Source organism: Anticarsia gemmatalis, chromosome 28, assembly GCF_050436995.1.
Source record: "Anticarsia gemmatalis isolate Benzon Research Colony breed Stoneville strain chromosome 28, ilAntGemm2 primary, whole genome shotgun sequence".
NCBI lineage: Eukaryota > Metazoa > Arthropoda > Insecta > Lepidoptera > Erebidae > Anticarsia > Anticarsia gemmatalis.
The window spans coordinates 5,512,322-5,531,093 of NC_134772.1; the positions used below are offsets into that span (position 1 = coordinate 5,512,322).

Below are 18,772 nucleotides of genomic sequence, written 5' to 3' on the forward strand. Positions count from 1 at the left end.
TTACAAAAACGGGGAAAATTTTGACCCATTCTCTCTTATGTGACGCAAGCGAAGTTGCGCAGGTCGGCTAGTAATAAATAAATATAAATGGACTACTCACACACGGTCATTTTATTCCAAACTAAGCAGAGCTTGTACTGTAACCAAATAACTGATAAACATACTTATATACTTCTAAACACATACTTATATATCAGCAAGACGACCACTTTAACCACTGCGCCAAATGTACAGTAAAACCTATAAAAAATCGCAAAACTACTCATAGTTAGAACCCTAGATACTGACTGCCTCCGTGGCGCAGTGGTTTAGGTCGCCACGCCGATACCACTGCAACGGGAGGTCGTGGGTTCGATTCCCACACGGGACAATTATTTGTGCGATCCACAAATAATTGTTTCGGGTCTGGTTGTGCTTTGTGTCCGTTGTTTGTATGTTTGTAAAAGTCACCGCGACACAAGAGCAATTCTTAGTGCGGGAGTTGTCTTTTAAAAAAAAAAAAAAAAAAGATATATATTAACAAACTTTAAAACACTTATCTGTCTGTATTTTAGGTTAAACCTCAAAAACAATGCAACAAAATTAAGTTAAAATCATAGTACAGTGTATATATACGACTACTGAGACGCGTCGTACATAAATACGGTCAGTATTTTGGCTACAGTCGTCCAGTGAAGTGTGTTAAACCACGGTGAGTACAAATACAATTTAACTTTACAATACACAATACAATTATTTGTAATACAAAATACAATTACTATTAAATAATGTACATTTTTTTTTCACCATGCATAGATACAAAAATATTGTTACTTTTTAATATGTACCGGCAATAAAAAATAATATTTTTAAAATATTGAATCTGAAGACTCGACTGAATGAAGAATGACTCGTAGTTGAATTTAATAATTAACTGGTAATAGATCATTTTCTTATTACTACAGTAATTTTATTACTTTATAGTACACATTTTTTTTTTGTGTATTTATTTGTGAAATTAGAGTCTATTTTGCACTGTGAAATTAAAGTTTTGTATCGTTGCGGTTAAAATCGGTAAAGCTGCGTATAATTTTTAACCGAATTTAAAAAATGAGGTTTTCAAATCGACTGTGTATTTCGATAGTTCTGTTTTGTTTGAAAACTGGTGCTTTCCATGTGGTCTCATTTAAATCCTATGGTCATATTCTCGAGATGCTATTAGTGTTTTTTTTTAAACCGGTTTTATTCGATACTAATATGATAATTAGTTTTTTTATAATAAACAGTATTCAAAATATTCTTTTATTACTTTTGCCAGTGACTTTGTCCGTGTGCAAAAATTTCCCGTGGTAAAAAGGATCTTATGTGATAATTCAGGTTAAAATCTATCTGTGTATCAAATATCATCAAAATCGGTTCAGTAGTTTTGGCGTGATTGAATAATAAACATCGTAACTTTCGCATTTATAATATTAGTTGTCTCAGATATAACAATCATAACAAGAGACATTTTATTCTATTCACCCGCATTTCATAATAATTTCATAGACAAATATATAACTCAAAGGTGACTGACTGACATACCCCCGGTTTCTTAGGTACATTTAGCGGTAGTTTATCTATTAAAAAAATATTGAAACGATTGCCGATAATGAAATTAACCTGTAATTAACAGCAATAAAGGCTTATGTTATTTTTTTTTTATTTTTTTTTTATCTATTAACCGGGCAATAGAGATCCATCAACGCACATCCCAAACCATTGGACGGGTCAGGCTGAAATTCGACGTGCGGGTAGATGAGTTTTGACGCTATTGTATAGATAAACTACCGTTAAATGTACCTCAAAAACCGGGGGTATGTCAGTCAGTCACCTTTGACTTACATTATATGTGTCTATATATCTCAAAGTATAAAACATCAAAGTTCATAGGTCAACGACCTGTTATCATTCATCATAATAATACCGAACTTGCCCGTCACTTATCGTCACTGATAGCGCAGTACAATGTCTTTCGTTTCCGGGGTTCGAATCCAAATATTTAGGTCAGTAATTGATACTTTAAGATCAAGAGGAGCTCGTGGCTAAGTAACAACAGCCGTATCGATCTCTGAAGTAAAGCAACACTTCCCGAGGTTGGTTAGTGGATGGGTGATCATACCATGTGATCAACTGCGCCACGGAGGCAGTCAATATATTAGTTTCATAACCAGTTCTTTTTTTCATTTATGTTTTTGATGGAATACACTTCGAGTATTATAATGGCTAATTTATTAATTAAAATCTATTGTTTACATAAATTAAGTTGTGTTTTCAAATACATACTTACATTATTAATTTTTACTAATCTATATAAATAAAATAGTACGCGCATAACTTTTGAACAATTGAACCAAATTGGATAATTCGTTTTTTAATATGTTTGTAACTTTTGGGACAAGGTTTGTATAGGATCGATGGGATCAAAATTCCCAGGGGAATGGAATCAACTGGATAAAATTGTACTATACCTGGACGAAGTCGGGCCAGTCTGCTAGTATTCTAAAATTGTAATTTGTTTGCTTGGTTGACCGCGCTAATCTCAGGAACTACTGGTACGAATTGTAAAAATATTTCATTGTTGGATAGCCTATTTATTGAGGAAGGCTATGGACTACGTAACATCACGCTTAGACCAATAGAAGCAGAGTACCAGTAAAAAATGTTACAAAAAAGGGAAAATTATGACGCATTCTCTCTTATGTGACGCAAGCGAAGTTGCACAGGTCAGCTTGTTATAGTATAAATAAATTAAAACTTAATTATAAATCTGATTTTCTTTTTAAATTTAAATATAATAAATAAAAACTGTTAATTATAAACTGTTTTAATTAAAATAATTATAATCTAGACGCTTCGAGTATTATAATTGCTAAATTATTAATTACTAGCTACCCGCGCAACTTCGCTTGCGTCACATAAGAGAATCATAATTTTCCCCGTTTTTGTAACATTTTTCACTGGTACTCTGCTCCTATTGGTCGTAGCGTGATGATATATAGCCTATAGCCTTCCTCGGGCTATCATAAATGGGCTATCTAACACAAAGAATTTTTCAAATCGGACCAGTAGTTCCCGAGATTAGCGCGTTCAAACAAACAAACAAACTCTTCAGCTTTATAATATTAGTATAGATAATCTTTAGTTTACATCGTTTACGGTGTTTATTACAAAAACTTACATACAATACATACATACATAATTACATAATATATTATATACTTTTTCCTAACTCCGGGCAGTTTCTTAGAAATTCTTATCAGAAAACCCAGAAAAGACTTTTTGGCCTAACCCAGGATTCAAACTCGAGACCTCTTGCGTGGCAGTCGCATACACTGCCGACCGCGCCATAGGATCACAGCTATATATTACTATACAGAATATCAATAAAGGAAATTGCTGGCCTCAAATTGATGAAATACGACGTCTAATGTAACGTATAATCACTGTTGCTAATATCCTATTGTATTTAGAACTAAATAATTAACATAGTACTGACAGGTTTGATGCGGCAATGATTTCGACAGATGTAGGTTCGATTCCCGGATTACACCCATTGATTGCCTCTGTGGCGCGGTTGTTAGTGTATGCCACTACCGCGCAAGAGGTCCCGGGTTCGAATCCTAAGTCGGGCTAGAAAGTACTTTTTGAGATATTCTGATAAGAATTTCGTCTTAGACCTCCGTGCCTCGGATAACACGTCAAGCCGTCGGTCCTGCGCCTGACCTCTCACTGGTCCTGTCGGTTATCCGTCCCACCAGACTATGAGAGTGATGGAATAGAGAGTGTACTTGTGTATTGTGCACACACTTGGCCACTATAAACAAAGTCCTGCACCGCCGTCGCCAGTTTTCAGCTAAGAAATTATTACACCTGTTTAATTTAGTGTTAGTCTGACTTTGTGATTGAGTAGTGTTGGAATCGAACCCATAACCTTCCGACGCAATGGTAATGGCGTGGCGACCTTAACCACTGCGCCACGGAAACAGTCTTCTAAAATACTTAATGATAGAATTCAGGAATAACTCTTAAGCCTGACTCGGGATTCGACGCCGGGACCTTTGTGTTGTTGCATTTATTTCCAAATACCTATGTACTACAGAGGTCAACGCATCAGTATCCATTACCCTCCTTTCCGTCGTTGGGTATAAACCCGTCTAATTAAAAGATCAATTTTGAAACGATTTATAACGATTAGGGATTTTTATTCAACATTATTGTGTTCTATGTACCAGGTAACTGGGTTGTGGAGATCTGATAGGCAGTCGCTTCATGTAAAATACTGGTATTCAGCTGCATCCTGTGAGACTGGAAGCTGACTCCAACATAGTTGGGAGAAAGACTAGACTGATGATGACTTTATGTTGCTAAGGGTATAATATCGTATGGTTAGTGGTTCAACCTAGTGTCAAAGTAGTTGGTACGTTTGTGGTGAACTGTTGATATGTTAAACAACAAGCGTGACTTGTATCACGGAGACGCTCAGCTCAAACACTGCACCTACATCTATGTAATGTACAAGTTACTTAACTCACTGATCGTTTACCAACCGGTGATGCTCACACATATGATAATTAGTCGTTAAGTATCGAATAAATTAGTTATTTATGATCTAGATTAATTAACTTTGATTTAAATCGGTAATTAGACTGTTAATGAGGTTTCTGGTTCGATTCCCATATCGAAAACTTGTTAATTGTCGAAGTATAATATATTGACTGCCTCTGTGGCGCGGTCGGTAGTGTATGCGACTGCTGACTATATGAGGTCCTGGGTTCAAGTCTCAAGTGGGTCGGACAAAATTGTTTTCAAATTTTTATTTGATTATTCTCAATAGTAGTCCGGAGTTTGGTAACGTGCTCGTTATACGGTAATATACTCGCCTCCTATTACATGGGACTAATATTGTTAATGGCGAATCGTGGGTGTATTTCATACACCTCTACCTACACCTTCGAGTATAACTGGCGTGATATTATGTATGTATAGTTTATAAACTGTATTAACACATAGGATACTCTACCCCGGGAAATATTTTTACACGGACGAATACGCGGGTAAAAACTAGTCAATATCGTCGTATAGTCTCTTCCGTTACTGACTGACTGATGGACAACGCACAGCCGAAACTACTCAGCGTAGAAACTTGATATTTGATTTGAAGAATACTTAGGAAGTGTAAAGGAGTACTAAGAGAGGATTTTTGTAAATTATACCGCGAGGGATGTAAATTCCACGCGGGCGAAGTCGCGTGCTGAAGCTAGACTAAATATATATTATATAACTCAAAGTTGACTGACTGACTGACATAGTGATCGATCAACGCACAGCCCAAACCACTGGACGGATCTAGCTGAAATTTAGCAAGCAGGTAGATGTTATGACGTAGGCATCCGATAAGAAAGGATTTTAATCAATTCGACCCCCAAGGGATTAAATAGGGGATGAAAGTTGATATAGAATTGTGTCCTAAGTCACAAATCACGCGGCTGTTGTTTACTAAGCACAATTATATTGAAAAAATAGCACATAGCGATACGGTAGTTCTTTATAGTTTCATAAGTGTATCGTAACAGCCGTGAAGTTTCATCGATATCCGTTCAGTAGTTTTTGTATGAAGTGTAACTAACATTCATCCATCCATACATCCTTACAACGCGTTAATATTATACTAGTTTCAGCCCGCGACTTCGTCCGCGTGGTTTGTGACTAGGAACAGAATTTTCATAAAAAATAGGTATTTCTTTAGGGGGTAGTGTAGAAATGAGCAAAATCCCTTTATAGCGGATGTCTACGTCATAACATCTACCTGCATGTTACATTTCAGGCCGATTCGTGCAGTAGTTTGGCCTGTGCGTTGATAGATAGAGACCCGAGACCACAAGATTAGCAGTCGCATACACTACCCACTGCGCCACAGAGGTACCTCAGTCATTGAACTAATAACAATCACATACTGAACTCAAGAACCTTTTAATGCATTACTTTAAATAAATTCATTGTTAACGGCTTACATATTAACATATGATTATTGTATATTAATCCATTTTAGTTGCAATGTCACTATGAATCTGATTATATAAGTGCAACGACCTAGAAGCAATAAGCCTAGCCTTTCTTCCAACTGTGTTGGGTTCCAGTCTCACCGGTTGCAGCTGAATATCAGTATAATGATAATAATGTCCTGCAAGCCGATATACGGCTACGGCGGTCGGTTTCATTGAAACTGGCCATCTGTGCAGGACTTTGTTTATAGTGTCCAAGTGTGTGCACAATACACAGGTACACACTCTATTCCATCACTCTCATAGTTTGGTGGGACGGATAACCGACACGACCAGTGAGAGGTCAGACGCAGGACCGACGGCTTTACGTGCTCTCCGAGGCACGGAGGTCTTCGACCTCAACTTCCTAACTCCGGGAAATCTCTAAGAAACTCATAACAGAAAATCTCAGAAAAGACTTTTTGGCCCGACCCAGTGAATATCAGTATTTTACATGGAGCGACTGCCTATCTGACCTCCACAATACAGTAACGTGGGTAACACGATACCTCTCAGTAAAATCAAAATCAAATCATTTATTCATTTAGGTCAAATGCTGACACTTATGATAGTCAATGATACAGAGAGTGAATTTACCGCCAGTTCGGAAGGTAGGGCCAATGAGAAGAGCTGCCAACAAACTCCTGGCCACTCTTTTTAATCGCCAATTAGTTTTAACAATATTTTTATTAGGTATAAAACTTTGATGATGTAAGGAGCTGCTACCAACACTACCGATCACACATTGGTCATAATATAAATAAATTAAATCAATATAAAGGTGCTAATAAGTAAGATAACAAGTGTACATCATGATAATATTGCAGTCATAAGAGGCATCTCAAGAGCATACTATGGCACAGTGAATTATATTGATTTATATGTATATTCTTGAAAATTTTGGCAAGTTCGCCATAACCAGGACGACCAGTCACCCCAAGCAGCACCCGTTCACGAGTATGACGCATGAACCAGCCATCACCCCCTTCGCACATATTAGAGGGAAGGGGGTGACCGGGAACACGACGCCGCCGCAAGCAATGACATTTTAGTGAGCATGACGAACCTTGGCATGGGAGCCCACCATTTCAACAAAAAAAAAGATAATGAATACCACTGAGACTCGTGCGATACCTCTCTGTTACAGAGTTAAATTAAGACTTGGTTGTCAGACTTTCAATCTTCTGACTACTGGTAACGACTGTCAAAGATATTTTTAAATGATAGCCGGGACAATTTAACGTGCCTTTCGAAACATTGAGCAAAGTATAGTCACCCATCCTCTGACTTACCTCGGCAAGCGTAGCTTAACCTGAAATATCGTTTGTGGGGCTGTTGTTACCTAGTTAAGAGCTCCTCCTGTAATTTTACTAAATATATAACTGTGTAATAGAGTAATATGAAACAGTAATTTATCATTTCACAGGTCAGTTTTGGAATATTTAATTCGCTATAATTTTTACGGTGTGTGAACACAATAAATTGACAAATATAGACTTCTAAATTACTCGATAATTTGCTATTTACAAAGCATGCATGCATTTGTTTTCACACAAGCAAACGAGGGTTCAAACTCCATACACCAATGACTTTTCCAAATCATGTCATTATAGCGTGCTATAACTGTGAAAATCATTGTGACTTAGGACAGAATTTTCATAAAAACTTTTATTCCCTTATTGTATACCCTTATGGGTAGAATTGATCAAAATCCTTTCTTAGCGGATGCCTACGTCATAACATCTACCTGCATGCCAAATTTCAGCTCGATCCGTCCAGTGGTTTGGGCTGTGCGACGATAGATCACTATCCCCCGGTTTCTGAGGTACATTTAACGGTTGTTTATCTATTCAATAGCGTTGATATGAGTTTTAACGCTATTGAATAGATAAACTGCCGCTAAATGGATCTCAGAAACCGGGGGTATGTCAGTCACCTTTGAGTTATGATGAGATTCGAACCCAACACTAAGCAAGAGGATATCATACTTCTATTGCGCGATTAGCAAACATTTCGAAACAAATTCACACATTTACAGTGAAATGTGATTGTAGCAAGTTTGACAACATAGATATTTGTGTCAGTCGGTTAAGTCAACGTCTGAAGGACATTATCAAAGTGTTTATATTTGCTAGGACAATAAATCGTATGATGTATGTATGTGAATGAGGCAAGGGAAGTTTGTAAGGATCGTACCAAGTGACGTTCCATGGTGTCTGCCTATCCTAATGGGAAAAAGGCGTGATATTATGTATGTAATAACTCGCAATTCGCCTCGCCGCGTCTGTCATTGAATGGAAGCGTACGGAACTTAAGGATTTGTTGCTTTGTATTGATATCTATAGTAATTAATTCGGAAGCCACGATAAATTGTGTTTATAAATTCACTTTCAAAGATCTTTGACAGTCGTTAACAGTAGTCAGAAGCTTGAAAGTCTGACAACCAGTCTTACCGAATCCTGTTATAACCTAAGTAACTCCGTGGTGGAGGTCCAATAGGCAGTCGCTCCATGTAAACCACTGGTGTTCAGCTGCATCCGTTAAGACTGGAAACCGACTCTAACATACAAGAAAGGCTAGGCTGATGATGTTAATTTTTGGCTATTACGGAGTAGTTACTACGCTTGTGTACACTAGTATAACAAATATTGGCATTACGCTCTTCAACCATTGCACCATTACGATACGTATGTAACTTTCAGCGCAGAAGTTCCGGAGATTAGACAAGTAACAAACAATCATACACGTAACTGATTAACTAACTATTGACATGTAACTATATACTACATTCATACCTATAGCGCCGGATAGTCTGTATTGTCGAGTATCGAGAGTTTGACATTTAAAATATACTGCCAAAATAATTCTTACGGAGCCCTGTAGAGGCGCTAAACTGATTTACGTGTCGAATTTTTCCTTCGCTAGCCAGCCTAGCTAGCTAGCAAATCAAAATCAAATCAAATGCTGACACTTATGATAGTCAATGATACAGAAATTGAATTTACCGCCAGTTCAGAAGGTAGGGCCAATAAGAAGAGCTGCCAACAAACTCCATTCTTTTTAATCACCAAGTGGTTTTAACAATATTCAATTATTGTACCATGTTAAAGAAATGTGTGACTATTCCCTATACCCCTCCCCTCCTCTTCCTCACCTCCCATTTTGCCATTTTCATCAAATAATTGTCTGAAAAAGAAGTCACATCGAAGATAGGACATTTTTTTTACTAAATAACCAGCACTTTAAAATCGTGTGGCTTATATAATATCTTCCTAAAAAAGGTATTAAAATAGATTTTATTATTTTGTTGCAGAAGATGGCCCCATTAGTAACGGAGTATTATCGAGGGAAGTCGATCTTCATCACTGGCGGTACCGGTTTCGTGGGGAAGGTAAGCCTTAGATACATAAATTGCCCTTAAAAATACTACCTAGGAAATAAGTGACGCTTGAAGTACATAAATAGCATTAATGGGTTGATTTCTTAACCACGACAGCAGCAATTTATACTACACTGCAGGTCTAAAACGAGATCGAAAATTTATGGTTATTATTTATTATTATCAGCCCATATTGTCGTCCCACTGCACGGCAAAGACATCCCTTCCCTTTTTCCACCCATCTCTGTCTAAAGCTATTTCATGCCAATCTTCAGTATGAGAGTCCCACTCATCTCGCCATCTCTTTCTGGACCTTGCGCGTTGTCGTTTTCTATCAAACTGGGACCCATTCAGTGATTGTTTTTGCCCAGCAATTATCTGACATGCGGTAGATGTGACCGGCTCAATTCCATTTTAATTTCGCAGCTGAGTGGCTAACATCAGCAATTTGTGTCTTTGAGCGCATTATTTTCGATCGAAATGCCTCGGCTGTGGTGACTGGCTGACTCCTGTCTGGTTTAAAAAAGTTACGTAATTCTTTACGACTATTTATATTTTTCAGGCTGTAATAGAGAAGTTACTTCGATGCTGTCCAGATATAGGCACTATTTACTTACTGCTGCGACAGAAGAAAGGGCTCAGCAGTGAAGAACGGCTTAAAGAACTATGCAGTCAGAGGGTAAGTCTGAATTATGTTTAACGCCATCTAGAAGTGGGTAGCGGAACTATTAAACATTTCACAATTAATGATGCAATCCTAAATCGCACTAACGAATACGCTTGGTTTATTTTTTCGGTAGAGTGAGGTGTATTAGTATCTGAAAAAAATATTATTAGCCAAATGCGGTGTCTTGAGTATCCAGCGTACTAATATCCATAAGAACCTTTACCTTTCGCATCTAAATCTTATATCGTAAATATAACTGTGTGTTTGTCCTATCTTCGCCTCAAAATAACTGAACTGTTTGGAAATGCTTAATACTTAAATTATGTTCTACAAAAAGACATAATAGATCTTTAGGTTACACATTTTAATGATTCAAATTTTTACCCAAATATTTTTAGAGCCGTGGCTTTTTGCCAGTAAAACTAAAAAATCAGTATTTTTCTATTATACAGCCATTATTAATATACTTATATAGTAATATACTCATATGTATATATATTAATATACTCTTTCTCCCAGGTATTCGACCTCATTCGCGCTCAAAACCCGGACAGCTTCAAGAAGCTCCGCGTCATAGGCGGCGACATCACAGAAGACCAGCTCGGTATATCAGAAGAAGACCGAAAGACCTTGCAGAAGAACGTCAATATCATCTTTCATAGCGCTGCTTGTGTTCGGTACGTAAAATTCTTATGGTTTTTGAACTAACGGGACTTGGCGGAAAGGGGTAGGCTTCGGGTGTGACGACTTAGCAGAGGATATTTTGTCATATTTAGCATTCTTAGGCCATTCTTAGGGATCGTCTTAGCTGCACTAAGCATGCATTCGCGTGAACTATATGTCCTTATATCCTTTGGCATGCCAAAGTGTTCCTACACATGGAGCAACATTTTCATGGTTTGTATGGTATCCATGCGAAGAAAAAGTAATAAAAAGAAAAAATAATCCAGAAGGAATGCTCATCTGCCCTGAAACCTATTAATGATATAAGATTTTACCAATTGAGTTACGCTATTTAAATTCTTTATTTCATCTGATATCTATTTTTATATATATCCATGTTAAATAAATAAATATATTTTATTTTGTTACAGTTTTGACCAGAAACTCAAAGATGAAGTAAACATGAACACCACAGGGACTTGGAGAGTGCTATCTCTTGCCGAAACTGTTGAGAATTTAGAAGTAAGTAAATTTTAATAACTGTTACCTGACTTTCTTGTGACGCAATGGAAGTGAAGGCCAAAGCCGTGCAGGCGTGTCAAGATCAAAACTAGGGACAGGAACAGGAACAGTAGATTCTGAGTTTATGTGATACGGATAATGAAATAAGTAGGTATAGTTACGGTCATACATAAGCCTTCAATCGAGGGACACAAGGAAAAACCCGTAGTACTCCAACTGATTTTTGACTAGTTCTGCGATATACCTATCGTCCTACCGAGTTCTTTAGAGCGCAACTAATCAAGCTTACTGCTTTAAATTGTTTGATAGCAACTCGATGCTGGGAGACTTGATAGCGGTATAAAATCATCCCTCAAACTCTAATACACTTCATTAAACGTTAATATCAATCCGGTTGACATTGTTTTAAAGACCTCCCTTTTGTGACAGGTATTCATCCATCTATCAACAGCATACTGCCGTTGCGACCTGGACGTCTTAGATGAGAAGGTGTACCCCGCGGTGCACAGCCCCAGGAAGATCATGGACATCGTCTCCTGGATGGACGACGACACCCTTGATTATTTGGAGCCTAAGTGAGTAGCGACATCTAGTAGTGAATAGCTGTATTACATTTTTTTTCTGTGCGTACATATTATTATTAGGTGAAGCGACATCTCCGTGGCGCTAGGTCACCACGCCGCTACCATTGCGTCGGGAGGTCGTTGGTTCGATTCCCGCTCGGGAGAAAAACAATTATTTGTGCGATCCACAAATAATTGTTTTTATATTAGTAAAATTCCCCGCGACACAAAAGAAAATCTTAGCTATTTTAAAAAAAATATTCTATGCGTTAAAAGTAGTGACATCTAGCAGGGAAAAGCTGAATTACTTTAACGTTGCTATATGTAAAAATTAGTAGTGATGTCTAGTGTGTCCATTAAGCTAATTTAAAAGTATGTTTCAGATTAATATCATCAGAACCTAACACATATTCATACACGAAGGCAATCACTGAGGATCTGGTGGCGGAGTATGGAGACAAGTTTCCTGTTGCCATCGCTAGACCTTCAATCAGTGAGTATTCACTAAAATGCTCTTGTTTTATACAAGTTTCCTTCAGTCTTCGGTCGTAATCAGGAGAAATTAATCTGAACCCAAGGCCACCATTGACGTTTGAAAGCTAGGAGTGATAAGAATTATTATCATATTATTATGTTCTAACGGTAAAATAACTAATTGTTATGAAACCTTGCATTCCTACAGGTTCTTTAAAACAGTTTTTAAAAAATTTTAAAATCCCAAAAGATCACTTTGACAGTGAGGGGGACGCGAAGGCCTCCCTTTATTACGGAAAGAGACCCTTGCCTAGCAGTGGACAGAAATTAATTATTTATAAGCTTATATCTCTGTCTAAAGCTATTTCATGCCAAATTTTAGTATGAGAGTCCAACTCATCTCGCCATCTCTTTGGAAGGGAGGCCTTTGCCCTGCAGTGGGGCAATATGGGCTGATAAAGAACCCGAGGCAACACACCAATGACTTTTCGAAGTAACGTGTGTATTAGAAATAATTATCACATGCTCCAACGGTGAAGGAAAACATCGTGAGGAAACCTTGCATGCCTAAAATTTGTTTAATACATTTATTGAGGGCATGCAAAGACCCTAACCCGCACTTGGCCAGCGTGGTGGACTCAAGGCCTAACCCCTCCCTCATTACGGGAGGAACCCTTGCCCAGCAGTGGGACAGTAATGGGTTAAATTTATTTTATTTTTTATTTTCATTATTTACAGTAACCGCTGCACTTAAAGAGCCTATGCCTGGTTGGGTAGACAACATCAACGGTCCCACTGGACTTGTCATTGGCAGTGGGAAAGGTAAGACTTATAAGTCTTTGTTAGAGAAAGTTATGAAGTCGAAAATAGTGTGAGCTACTATGTTTCTAACTGTCGGGACAAGTTTTGTATGGGATCGACAGGATCGAAATTCCTATAGGAATATACACGGCAGTATAAACAAACATTTTTGATATATGTAGAGTTCTAGATTCGGCAGCTTCGCCTAAGAAATAAAATTTCGAAAAAAATCCTCTCACCGTTATTGTATTTATTTTCGATATAAATCAGAGTATTCTTATAACTACCCTTATTTTTCATGCCATATTTAACATATTATTAATATGCTTCTTCTCATATCCAGGAGTGATCAGAAGCATGCACTGCGAGCCATCGTACAACGCAGATGCTATCTCCGTGGACATCGTGGCCAACGCATGTATCCTCATAGCATACGCTACTGCGATTGATAAGTATGTAGATAACATTTCAAATGTGTACATTATTATCTTCTTCTAAGCGATATTCGGCTAGGCTAAGGCAGCCAGTTAACTGTGCGAAAGTTTGTTTATAGTTTACTAATAAGTGCACAATACTCATGTACAGTCTTTTTTTTAAGCCTCCTAGTGAATATCTGACTGTTTCTTTGAAACCCGCCAACCTTTGCAGAAGTCTGTTTGTAGTCGTCAAGTGAGTCCACAATACAACACATACATAGACTGGTGGAATAGAATTAAATAAAACAATTTACTAATTTAAGTCAAATACTAGCTACTACCTTCTTATTCATAAACACACTATAAACCTAGTTTAGTTGCAAAACTACTATAATATGTTTTCTCTCTTTCATTTCGCTAAGGAGTGAAAGAAACAAAACACTTTATAAGCATAAACCTTGCATATCTTCATATATTTTTATGAATAAGAGGGCTAAGATACAGTTAGCGTTAACTTCAAAATGCAGTTCTAATGAGAAGAGCTAACGACAAACTCCAAGCCATTTTAGTTAACAAATTCTATTTTCTTCACTTAGGTGTTCATAATGGTTCTTTCCTTTTTTCAGACCAAAGGAAACCAAAGTCTACAATTTGACACTATCTGGTGTCGTCAAAATCACCTGGGCACAAATTATTGAATATGGTAAGTAGGAATACTATTATTACCAATATTATTTACCTTCTTTAACCGTGCATGAGCTGCAATGCCCAAAAAGCAAAGATGTATGTATACCACAGAATTAATCAAATCTGCAAACAACGATATCTTGGGACCAGCAAAGAGCAATTGGTATTTTCTAATTCTTATTAGATTCCTCTGTTTAATTTTCCTAAGAAATTAACCCCCGGTTTCCGAGGTACATTTGCCGGTAGTCTATCTATTCAATAGCGTTTAAGCTCATATAAAAAATACAGTTTGAATAGAAAAACTACCGCTACATGTGCCTCAGAAACTGGACAAAAGTCCGCCTGTCTATTTGTCAAAAAGGAAAGTTAAAACAAAAATTCGATAAAAATGTATCCTTTCAGGTGAAAAATGGGTGAACGAGTACCCGTTCACGGTGGCGCTGTGGTACCCCGGCGGGTCTATCAAGTCTTACAGACTGACTCATCAGATCGACATGTTCTTGACGCAGACCTTACCGGCTTATTTGTGTGATGCCTTGCTGTTTCTACTGGGAAAGAAGACTTTGTAAGTATTTTTATGTATAAACTACCTGACTAAGAGACGATGGGTGATAATTTTCCCCGTTTTTGTATTATTTTTTACTGGTACTCTGCTCTTATTGGTCGTAGCGTGATGTTGTATAGCCTATATATCACAATAAATAGGCTATCCAATTGGGCTGTGAACAGATCATATACGCTAAAAATTAAGGTCTATGGTACCATTTTTCTTATCCGATATTCCAACTGGTCGTGGTCACGGCAGAGTCTCTCGTCACCCATTTAAAGTTTTATTTATGTGTACAAGTCGCAAATTCTCAATGGTTTAAAATATTCGAGATGTTTGGTCGATGATTAACGATATATTATATTAAAATGTGTTTTGGACACTTCGTTCATATTTTAATTCAATATTATTCTTTCTGCCCCAACGGCCATCGGTTCTGCCACTTTGACGTGCTCATTCGCTTGGCTATGTTCAGCAGTGGCCTTCCCATGACTGAGATGATGATGATGATTATAATAATTCTTCTTTCAGTATGATCAAACTGCAGAAACGCATCAGTCATGGTTTGGATGTGATCCAGTACTATACAACTAAGCAGTGGAACTTTAAAAATACTAATTACCAAGGTAAAGTCGGCAAGATATTTTAGCCTAAAAATAAAGGACCTTTTTGCATAATTAACTAATCTGTAAGCAGTGGTCAATAAATTTTGTGTTGAAATACATAAAAAATATTTTCTTATCACTGCTTATAGAATGTCTAAGTCTATCTGATAAATAAAATTTGTGACATTATAAATTTATGGAAAAAATACTATATTATTTTATATTTTTAATATATCTACATACAATATTACTTAACAAATACTTATCCAGAGATGGTACCAAACACATTTGACTTTTTCAAGAACATAACACTATCAGCTCACTGGCTGCTATATTTCCTTTTATCCCAAGGTCTTCGCAAACGCATCACGAAGGAAGAAGACGAGATATTCTTCACAGATCTGTCGAACATTGACCCCTACCGCTACTTGGAGAGCTATGTGCTTGGTATCAGGGAGTACGTGTGTAAAGAAGACCCCTCCACGCTACCCAGGGCGAGGAAACTGCATCGAATGTGGGTATATTTACTAACCTTTGTGTGTGTCAAAATTTTATAGGATCTTTTGACGATTAGTGAATATAATGAGCTAATTATTCCGCATATCCAAAGATATAACATCATTATACAGTTAAAACACAACTTGTCGCACTTGGACTTTTTTTTAAACATGGCTATTCTTTGTAATTCCGCACTTGGACTTTATTAGTTTTTTTTTATCGGAAAATAATGTTTTTATTTACGGCATTTTTTTTTTAATGAATATATTAAATAATAATTTTATATGTACAAACGAAAAAAAAAATAATAATAAAGGAACTAAACATAAATAAATAAAATTAAAATAAGGCATCATAAAATATCTCCGCATCGCCGTCCCCGGGTAACGTGCCCAGAAGGCTGGCAGCATTGCCACGTTGAATGGCAATGCTTATTCTTTGCCCTAAGTAGAGGCCAGCCCTCTGGTATTAGTTTGTATATAATTATGTGAGTTAATGTCAAATATGCTTGCATTGTTTTAAAACGGCATCCAATGGAAGACTACTTAGTCTTTGCCAGTGTGACCGTCATTTGCTTAATGTTAACCTTGAAATATTTATCTGAAAATGTCGTGGCATACAAAAAACTGCCGCGGTACTTTAAAAATTTCGCGGCATACGTAAAATTATTATCAGCGTTTATAATAGCTACGAAGGGATGCCAAAGGATCCTGTTACGAATATTCCTACGGCTTAAGGCGTGATCCTGAATGATCACCAATAACTTTTAGCGCTATAAAATACTGAAATACAACTTTATTTTTCAGTCGTTACTTCGCCGACCGCATCCTGAAGCTGATATTCATCACCCTTTTCCTCTGGTTCCTGTACAGCAATATCAGTGTCTTCCAGTCCTCAGTGGAATTCCTGGACAATACCTTAAAGAGTCTACCGCCTATCAACCAGGTTAGGGCTGAAGATGTACTGGGAAATGGCGTCATGTCGTAGAATTTAAAACCAAAATGGCGACGAGAATTTCGCGCTAAATTGGCAGGTTATTTTTTTAAGCATGTTAATGTGTGCAATAATGGGAAAAATGCACTCTCAAACAAAAACAATTATATAAATTAAAATACAATCATGGTAAATGTAAAAATATTAACAAAAAAAATGCTTCACAATATTTTTAAAACTTCTTTTAGTTATACTTTTTTCAAAATCAATTTACTTTTAGAAGACTGTTACTATAAGCCAAAAAGTGTGTTTCCAGCACATTCTAAATATTGTATAATTTTATTATTGAAATAATGTTTTATTAGTTGTATATAACATGTAATTTTAGTCGTAATAATTTTATGCTTAAGGTTTTCTAGTTAGTACTGCTAACGACATCTAGCGTTGGGTAGTTTAAGTTCATTAAATTTCTCCCAAATGCAGACGTAAATATTGTTATTACACCTAAATACTTAGTTTTAATGATAATCAAGTCTTAATTTTAAAATATGGCGAATTTCGGTTAAATTATCAGTAATTCTATTGAACGATGTTATAAAATAATTAGCGATTAAGTTTTTATAAATCACTTTTAATTTCTAAGTCTATTAGAATTTGTACAATATTTTTGTATAGAAACTTTGGATTGTCAAAAAAAAAATAGTTTAATCACTAGTGTTGTGTATTTTTATTGAATTTTCTTTTTTATTAAAATGCACCTTTTCACATAGTGATAACAGGTGGCATATTGCGTCTTTTTATGCTTCTAACCCCCGGTTTCTGAGGTACATTTAGCGGTAGTTTATCTATTCAATAGCGTTTAAACTCATATAAAAAACGCTATTGAATAGGTAGATTAACGCTAAATGTACTCAGAAACCGGGGGTAAGTTGTCAAAACATGTGAATATAATAAAATTATATAAACCAAACTTACATCTTGTCATTTTTATTTTATCAAAGCTTTTGTTATCACAGTCTCAAGCCACAGTGTTTCTACTACCAGAACAGAGATGGCGCTACACTTATGTGTTAGTTAAATAAAGTACAGAATAATTTCGAAGCATAATCATTTTAATTTAGCTCATTGAATTTGTAATTTTCTTTTCTATGCATTGAGTACGGTTTAATTAAAAATATTAACGTCGCCTTCGCGTTTGTTTCTGGTAAATTCCCGACCTTTGTAGTTCATTCCACGATAATATAACCAATCATCTGACACCAAAGACAGCTTATCCAATGGAATGCTTTGTTGATATCTGGAACAGCCAATCACAACTCGCTACTGAATTCCGGGAATCATTTATCGTAATGGAAAACATGACTCATGACACCGAAAACAAACTATTGCATCAGAAAAGTGCGTTCAAGGGCGTTTAAAATTGTCTATGTCCTTTCTAGAAGGGATGTTTACTCAGGATTTAATCGATTACATTCTAAATCGATTTAAATTAATTATTTCATCGTCTATTGTCTAAATTGTCTCAATGAAGAATAACAAACAAAAATATATACGCAGAAATGTTCAATAAAATATTCTGGTTTGTGCATGATCATTTAAAATTCGCTATTACGGCACTAGATACTAATAAATTTAGCATTCATGTCGTTTGTTATCGTAAAATTTTAAAACATCGAGCTTTGCTTGAACAACTAGCTGACCCGCGCAACTTCGCTTGCGTCACTGAAGAGAATGGGTCAAAATTTTCCCCGTTTTCGTAACATTTTTCGTTGCTACTCCGCTCCTAATGACCGTAGCGTGATGTTATATAGCCTATAGCCTTCCTCGATAAATAGGCTATCTAACACTGAAATAATTTTTCAAATCGGACCAGTTGTTCCTGAGATTAGCGCGTTCAAACAAACAAACAAACAAACTCTTCAGCTTTATAATATTAGTATAGATTAAACCACGAC

At 36.6% G+C, this 18,772-nt stretch overlaps 1 protein-coding gene across 1 annotated transcript; it reads left to right on the forward strand.

The window, feature by feature from the left end:
• Positions 1-610: 610 nt before the first annotated feature.
• On the forward strand, positions 611-18,003 carry LOC142984865 (putative fatty acyl-CoA reductase CG5065). Its single transcript, XM_076132723.1, has 14 exons — positions 611-691; positions 9,376-9,453; positions 10,004-10,120; positions 10,628-10,785; positions 11,203-11,293; positions 11,723-11,868; positions 12,240-12,349; positions 13,069-13,152; positions 13,475-13,583; positions 14,174-14,250; positions 14,637-14,799; positions 15,313-15,407; positions 15,738-15,900; positions 16,691-18,003. Exons 2-14 carry the CDS (start codon positions 9,379-9,381, stop codon positions 16,869-16,871), a joined length of 1,569 nt encoding a protein of 522 aa, XP_075988838.1. The 5' UTR covers positions 611-691; positions 9,376-9,378; the 3' UTR covers positions 16,872-18,003.
• Positions 18,004-18,772: the final 769 nt, after the last annotated feature.

What these genes read in the sequence shown, in the direction of transcription:
- LOC142984865 (XM_076132723.1), top strand. Translation starts at nt 9,379, where the DNA reads ATGGCCCCATTAGTAACGGAGTATTATCGAGGGAAGTCGATCTTCATC. An exon ending in TGTCATTGGCAGTGGGAAAG is followed by an intron (nt 13,153 to 13,474) that starts GTAAGACTTATA and finishes TCTCATATCCAG; the next exon opens with GAGTGATCAGAAGCATGCAC. An exon ending in GCGAGGAAACTGCATCGAAT is followed by an intron (nt 15,901 to 16,690) that starts GTGGGTATATTT and finishes TTTATTTTTCAG; the next exon opens with TCGTTACTTCGCCGACCGCA.